Source organism: Camelina sativa, chromosome 7 (assembly GCF_000633955.1).
Source record: "Camelina sativa cultivar DH55 chromosome 7, Cs, whole genome shotgun sequence".
Lineage (NCBI taxonomy): Eukaryota > Viridiplantae > Streptophyta > Magnoliopsida > Brassicales > Brassicaceae > Camelina > Camelina sativa.
The window spans coordinates 3,288,282-3,295,109 of record NC_025691.1 but is presented as its reverse complement, the minus strand read 5'-3'; the positions used below and the strand labels follow the sequence as shown (position 1 = coordinate 3,295,109).

The 6,828-nt window shown below is 37.8% G+C and overlaps 2 protein-coding genes across 2 annotated transcripts in view; both read right to left on the bottom strand.

The window, feature by feature from the left end:
• LOC104700127 (myosin-10-like) overlaps window positions 1-3,449 on the bottom strand; it is an 8,299-nt gene extending 4,850 nt beyond the window's left edge. Inside the window, exons 1-13 of the mRNA XM_010415596.2 lie at window positions 3,324-3,449; window positions 3,044-3,214; window positions 2,835-2,966; window positions 2,627-2,736; window positions 2,457-2,517; window positions 2,073-2,250; window positions 1,775-1,980; window positions 1,541-1,660; window positions 1,154-1,252; window positions 826-1,038; window positions 527-679; window positions 254-403; window positions 9-164 (exon numbers count right to left, since the gene is read on the bottom strand). Of these exons, the coding sequence (XP_010413898.2) occupies window positions 9-164; window positions 254-403; window positions 527-679; window positions 826-1,038; window positions 1,154-1,252; window positions 1,541-1,660; window positions 1,775-1,980; window positions 2,073-2,250; window positions 2,457-2,517; window positions 2,627-2,736; window positions 2,835-2,966; window positions 3,044-3,214; window positions 3,324-3,449 (1,875 nt within the window). The remainder of the gene's footprint in view (window positions 1-8; window positions 165-253; window positions 404-526; window positions 680-825; window positions 1,039-1,153; window positions 1,253-1,540; window positions 1,661-1,774; window positions 1,981-2,072; window positions 2,251-2,456; window positions 2,518-2,626; window positions 2,737-2,834; window positions 2,967-3,043; window positions 3,215-3,323) is intronic.
• LOC104704232 (myosin-10-like) overlaps window positions 3,978-6,828 on the bottom strand; it is a 6,765-nt gene continuing 3,914 nt past the window's right edge. The window contains exons 9-19 of the mRNA XM_019226975.1: window positions 6,675-6,811; window positions 6,447-6,593; window positions 6,255-6,356; window positions 5,956-6,013; window positions 5,759-5,860; window positions 5,271-5,441; window positions 5,062-5,193; window positions 4,854-4,963; window positions 4,684-4,744; window positions 4,300-4,477; window positions 3,978-4,207 (exon numbers count right to left, since the gene is read on the bottom strand). Of these exons, the coding sequence (XP_019082520.1) occupies window positions 3,978-4,207; window positions 4,300-4,477; window positions 4,684-4,744; window positions 4,854-4,963; window positions 5,062-5,193; window positions 5,271-5,441; window positions 5,759-5,860; window positions 5,956-6,013; window positions 6,255-6,356; window positions 6,447-6,593; window positions 6,675-6,811 (1,428 nt within the window). The remainder of the gene's footprint in view (window positions 4,208-4,299; window positions 4,478-4,683; window positions 4,745-4,853; window positions 4,964-5,061; window positions 5,194-5,270; window positions 5,442-5,758; window positions 5,861-5,955; window positions 6,014-6,254; window positions 6,357-6,446; window positions 6,594-6,674; window positions 6,812-6,828) is intronic.

The following is a 6,828-nucleotide window of genomic DNA, read 5'->3' as shown; positions in this document are numbered from 1 at the left end:
AAGTCTTTGTTTTCAGCAGCCAGCTTGTTGGTCCTTTCGTTATCAACCGAAACATCTTCTGCCAATCTCTCTTCTTTCAGCATGTGTGTCTCTTCCTTTTGCTCGTTTGATGAATCATTCCCATCGTTTTCATTAGTTCCATTCTCTAATGAACTCACAAGTGCCTGAGAAGTATCATACATCATATCAATGAGAAAAACAAACTTAAAAACACTAAAAAGACGATAGTAGAACTACATCCCTATAACTTTACCTTGAGACGTTCATTTTCTGCTGCAAGCTTACTCAACATCTCATAATCAGATGAAGCACTCTCTTTCAACTGATCTGAGATATTTGAGCTTGTTACGTCATCCTTTCTGTCTAATGCATTGATCTTCTTCTCCAGTGTACTGACCAGTTCCTACGAAATGTTGTTCTTGATAAGATATGAATTGTCTATAGAAAACATAGAAATCTCAAATGAACCTCTCTTGCCACGAAGCTGGATCGTCTATCAATTGTCAATATCAAAAGATCATCCTACCTTCAATTTTTGATTTTCAGCTTCGAGTTTGATGATTACACCTTGGTCAATGACGGGAACCTCCTGTTTTACCCTCTCTTCACTTAGCTTACTTGTTTCTTCATGATTGGTCCCGGATTCATCAATTTTCCTTTGCAACGAGCTCACCAAATCCTTAGAAGTTAGAAGGAAAATGAATAAGACAGAGCAACCACGAACATTTCTTAAATATGTATAAATCTGTAACCTTCAACCCATAAACGGAAGATTAAGATTACCAAGGAACGAAAGGTTCTTATCTAATATCTTTATGACCTTACCTTGAGCTGTTCATTTTCTGCAGCAAGATCATTCGTCATCTCCAACTCCTTAGCAAGTTCTTCAAATTCGAGTTGCATGTCTTGTAAGGCAGACTCCAACTTCAAAATCTCCTCACTTTTGGTTTCTTGAGTTTCCCCGAGCTCAATTTCCATGTCATTTAAAGCTAACCGCAACTCTTCGACTTCTTGAGTTTTGGTTTCGTTAAGCTCCATCTGCATCAGTAATAAAATCAGATGCCTCACACAGAAAAGAGACAGCAACAAGATCTAGTATTATGGTTTAAGAATATATCAATATTCACTGTGGCAAGTTGTGTGTGATGTGTACCCTCATTTGTTTCTCGAGCTCTAAGCATAAAGTGAGTTCTTCCACTTCCTTTTCCAGCTTAGTTTTAGCGTCTTGAAGGGCTCCTGTTTCCTTAGCAGCCTGGAAGACAAAGACATCTCAGAAATCTCCGCATACATATGATTCAGTGAATAAATTCAATTAAACTGATTATATCACTTCAGAATTAGAATTATCATCAATTTGAGTTCCCAATAGAGGACCTTAGGAGATACGAAAATACTGACAGAATATTCCAATCCACGATTATAAAAGTTTCCAACATCTTGATCATACTGATGATTCATATACATCTCATCGATAGTCGACCGCATATATTAGTTTTAAAGAAACTAAGAGCTCCCATTGTTAGTTAGGAAAGAATGTCACCATTTTAAGCTTCCGTAGTTCTCGGCGTGCAACTTTCACTCTCCAGCCACATTGAGTGGTAATAGCTGCTTTCTTCGTTCTCAAATACCGCCGTCGACACAAACATCTTCTGATTTGACTCTGTGGAATCAGTAACTTACATGTTATTGATACTCGAATAAATTCAAGTATCTGACAACTTTAGTTACGAAAACGGAGAGATCTTAATCATCAACAAGAGGTTTTGAAACTTGCTTGAATAATGATTGCCGCTTGTCTCTTCTTCCTGTATCGAAATTCAACTCGAGCATCCATTGCACGCAACCCAGTCTGAATAGAAATAGCTGAAACACACAACTTTTTAAAGGCTGTCTGACATATATATGTCCGCGCCTGCTTCTGAATTCTCACAGAAGCAGCTTCTTTTCTCTTGTCCTCAAACTGAACGCGTGCAATACGTCCTGTAATCAGTTGGGCGAAGCTTAATAAGACATGAAACTATATTTGAAGCCAACAATCTACTCGACCTGGAATCGCATACAACATGAATTACCTCTACAAAAGGCTTGGATTTCAGTTGAAGCGGACTGCAACAGCAGATATTTTTTGCGAGATTGATACGTACGGACTTTCCTCTGTATAATCCTTGCTGAATAGCCAAGAACTTCCGCTCGGTGAGCATCCAATTCTGCCATCTGACCTGCCCTAAGAAACACCTTTGTCTTCCCTATCTGTGATTTTCAAAATAAATGTAACAACCGAATTCGTCAAACCTCTCATGGCATATGAACAAGGAGAAAAGCCATATAAGAGTCTTGTGCAGTGTAACCATTTAACATATCCGAAGTGGCATTGCAAGTACCCTTATATCTTTTTTGGAAATCACAATATAAAAGCAGAAATCCAGAAACTGTGAGATAAAAATATGAAAGCGCACCTGAAAACCTTTAAGGTCAACTTTTGCTAGTAGCTTTTTGCAAGCGTCGACTTCGTCAAAGCTATAAACATAAAGACCAGAGGGAAAAGGTCTATGAGTCTAATACCTTGACGTCTATTTACCATTAAAGTAAGGATTAGATAGCAGAATTTAAGCATTGGTAAATCTACCTTCTAGCCGTAGCCTCTGGAGCCAAAATCCGGAACCTGGTTAAAAATTCATTGAAAGGCTTCCTAGTAGGATATCCAGCACAACTAATCCTAATGGCTTCCATGACACCCTGAGGTCAGAAAGGGATGTTTCACAAAATCATGTAAAGGACGAATAATTTTTGCAGTTGCAAAAATCGCATAAGGTTCTATGAAACATTAAGCTTACCCCACACCTAAGTTGATGTAGAACATTAGCGTTCTCAAAAATTTCTGGCTTAAGAACGTTGTTTGGTTTAACACAACGTATATAGTGTGGCTCAGTGGTGTTCAACGTCTCAAGCAGAGATTGTAGTTGTTGCTGTATTTTTAGTACACGGTGAGAATCAATGTATAACATATAAGCAGAATTTGATGAATTTAACATTATTGTCAGACCTTGAACTGAGAGCCTATCGATGAGAACTTTGATGTTTTGGAGGATTCCTCTCGCGGTTTTGGGAACAACGATGAGACAAAGGAACACTCTGAAGAGTTCATGAGAGATTGATGTTCTCCAACAACATAATCTTTGTTCTTGTCCAAAAACAACTCAGTCTGATAGGTGACCTGAAATTCAACAAGAACATACATAGCCATCACACCAAGTTTACGTTTTTTCCATCACTTCAAGACAAGCATTTCAAGCACACACTTCTGAGGTAATTAAATCACTAACATCACCAGCGTAATGGCAAATGGTAAAGTCAGTACGAGCCAATTTTGGCTTGGTAAAACGCTTGTGGTTATTAAATGTCTGGTATAGCTTTTGCGCAAGTGTATCATGTGTTGATCTTGGAAACATACTGTAGAGGCAAACACAAACTCAGCAAATTATTAAGGAAATATAGATGAAATATATNCCGCATACATATGATTCAGTGAATAAATTCAATTAAACTGATTATATCACTTCAGAATTAGAATTATCATCAATTTGAGTTCCCAATAGAGGACCTTAGGAGATACGAAAATACTGACAGAATATTCCAATCCACGATTATAAAAGTTTCCAACATCTTGATCATACTGATGATTCATATACATCTCATCGATAGTCGACCGCATATATTAGTTTTAAAGAAACTAAGAGCTCCCATTGTTAGTTAGGAAAGAATGTCACCATTTTAAGCTTCCGTAGTTCTCGGCGTGCAACTTTCACTCTCCAGCCACATTGAGTGGTAATAGCTGCTTTCTTCGTTCTCAAATACCGCCGTCGACACAAACATCTTCTGATTTGACTCTGTGGAATCAGTAACTTACATGTTATTGATACTCGAATAAATTCAAGTATCTGACAACTTTAGTTACGAAAACGGAGAGATCTTAATCATCAACAAGAGGTTTTGAAACTTGCTTGAATAATGATTGCCGCTTGTCTCTTCTTCCTGTATCGAAATTCAACTCGAGCATCCATTGCACGCAACCCAGTCTGAATAGAAATAGCTGAAACACACAACTTTTTAAAGGCTGTCTGACATATATATGTCCGCGCCTGCTTCTGAATTCTCACAGAAGCAGCTTCTTTTCTCTTGTCCTCAAACTGAACGCGTGCAATACGTCCTGTAATCAGTTGGGCGAAGCTTAATAAGACATGAAACTATATTTGAAGCCAACAATCTACTCGACCTGGAATCGCATACAACATGAATTACCTCTACAAAAGGCTTGGATTTCAGTTGAAGCGGACTGCAACAGCAGATATTTTTTGCGAGATTGATACGTACGGACTTTCCTCTGTATAATCCTTGCTGAATAGCCAAGAACTTCCGCTCGGTGAGCATCCAATTCTGCCATCTGACCTGCCCTAAGAAACACCTTTGTCTTCCCTATCTGTGATTTTCAAAATAAATGTAACAACCGAATTCGTCAAACCTCTCATGGCATATGAACAAGGAGAAAAGCCATATAAGAGTCTTGTGCAGTGTAACCATTTAACATATCCGAAGTGGCATTGCAAGTACCCTTATATCTTTTTTGGAAATCACAATATAAAAGCAGAAATCCAGAAACTGTGAGATAAAAATATGAAAGCGCACCTGAAAACCTTTAAGGTCAACTTTTGCTAGTAGCTTTTTGCAAGCGTCGACTTCGTCAAAGCTATAAACATAAAGACCAGAGGGAAAAGGTCTATGAGTCTAATACCTTGACGTCTATTTACCATTAAAGTAAGGATTAGATAGCAGAATTTAAGCATTGGTAAATCTACCTTCTAGCCGTAGCCTCTGGAGCCAAAATCCGGAACCTGGTTAAAAATTCATTGAAAGGCTTCCTAGTAGGATATCCAGCACAACTAATCCTAATGGCTTCCATGACACCCTGAGGTCAGAAAGGGATGTTTCACAAAATCATGTAAAGGACGAATAATTTTTGCAGTTGCAAAAATCGCATAAGGTTCTATGAAACATTAAGCTTACCCCACACCTAAGTTGATGTAGAACATTAGCGTTCTCAAAAATTTCTGGCTTAAGAACGTTGTTTGGTTTAACACAACGTATATAGTGTGGCTCAGTGGTGTTCAACGTCTCAAGCAGAGATTGTAGTTGTTGCTGTATTTTTAGTACACGGTGAGAATCAATGTATAACATATAAGCAGAATTTGATGAATTTAACATTATTGTCAGACCTTGAACTGAGAGCCTATCGATGAGAACTTTGATGTTTTGGAGGATTCCTCTCGCGGTTTTGGGAACAACGATGAGACAAAGGAACAATCTGAAGAGTTCATGAGAGATTGATGTTCTCCAACAACATAATCTTTGTTCTTGTCCAAAAACAACTCAGTCTGATAGGTGACCTGAAATTCAACAAGAACATACATAGCCATNAACAAGGAGAAAAGCCATATAAGAGTCTTGTGCAGTGTAACCATTAAACATATCCGAAGTGGCATTGCAAGTACCCTTATATCTTTTTTGGAAATCACAATATAAAAGCAGAAATCCAGAAACTGTGAGATAAAAATATGAAAGCGCACCTGAAAACCTTTAAGGTCAACTTTTGCTAGTAGCTTTTTGNGTGAAATAATTGTGTATTAGGTACTGAAAATTGATAAAAATGTCTGCCGTAAAACGGATTAAAGGTTCCAACACCACTCACTGTTATACTACTTACCTTCTCTATAAGATCAAGGACATCCTGATTATCAATGAACTCTATGTAACTCCAGTCAATCTCTTCTTTAGTATATTCTTCTTGCTCCATCTTGAACACATGCTGTAGAAGAGAGGAACATTTGCATGAATATGGGTCAGCATATTTTTTTAGATCATTCTAGAATTAAAACTTTGAAAAGAACATCAGTCTCCATCCTGGTTAAAATGCTGCTGCAGCTTCTCGTTTGTCAGGTTTATACAAAACTGTTCAAAACTGCAAAAAAAAAACATGTGAAAAAAGAAAAACAAGGTTGGAATTTTAACAAGAGCTTTAAAACTGCTATCAGGGAAATTTTAACAAGAACAACGTTGGAATAACTAATAACGATGTCTCAAAACACAAAAAAGAAAGAAAAAAAAAGTCTCTAGCTAAGTAACTAGGAAATTTTACATGAAACCATGCTTAGTGTTTTTGAAGAAGAATTAGCAACACAAGAAGCGTACCGGTTAAGCACCTGTTTGTCTTGAAACTCTCGAATCCATAAATATCCAGGACTCCAATTATGTATTTAGAACTTGGGTCTTGGCCAATGGAGTTATTGATCTTAGTCACAAGCCTGAGAGCAATAAATTTGTAACCTTTCAAAAATTTGAATCCCAAGAATGATAATAAGCCCTTCGGAAAGAGTCTGTTATTGTTAACCTACCAATCAAACAATTTAGAATAGACAATCTTGGCAAGAGCATCTCTGCTTAGTGCTGCACTACCGGGATCAAGAGGCTTTGTAATGCTTTCACCACGAGTCACCATCACCCTTTGGCATAAGGAGCTCTCTAGAGCTTTCTCATCACACCTACCATAAAAGAGCAATCCGGGTTTGAACTCCTCGACAAGAAATATGTTATCTGAGAACACAGAATAGTGAAGCATATACATGAAAAGTTCTGCAGCCACTTTTAGATGGAAGCGGGATTTATCGTCCTTAGGTTCTGCAGCATCTGACTCTTCACCCTTAGCAAACTCTATGTTTCCTAGATGAAGGATGGCAGCAACTATGCGGAAGATTGCATCCTACGACGATAAAATGT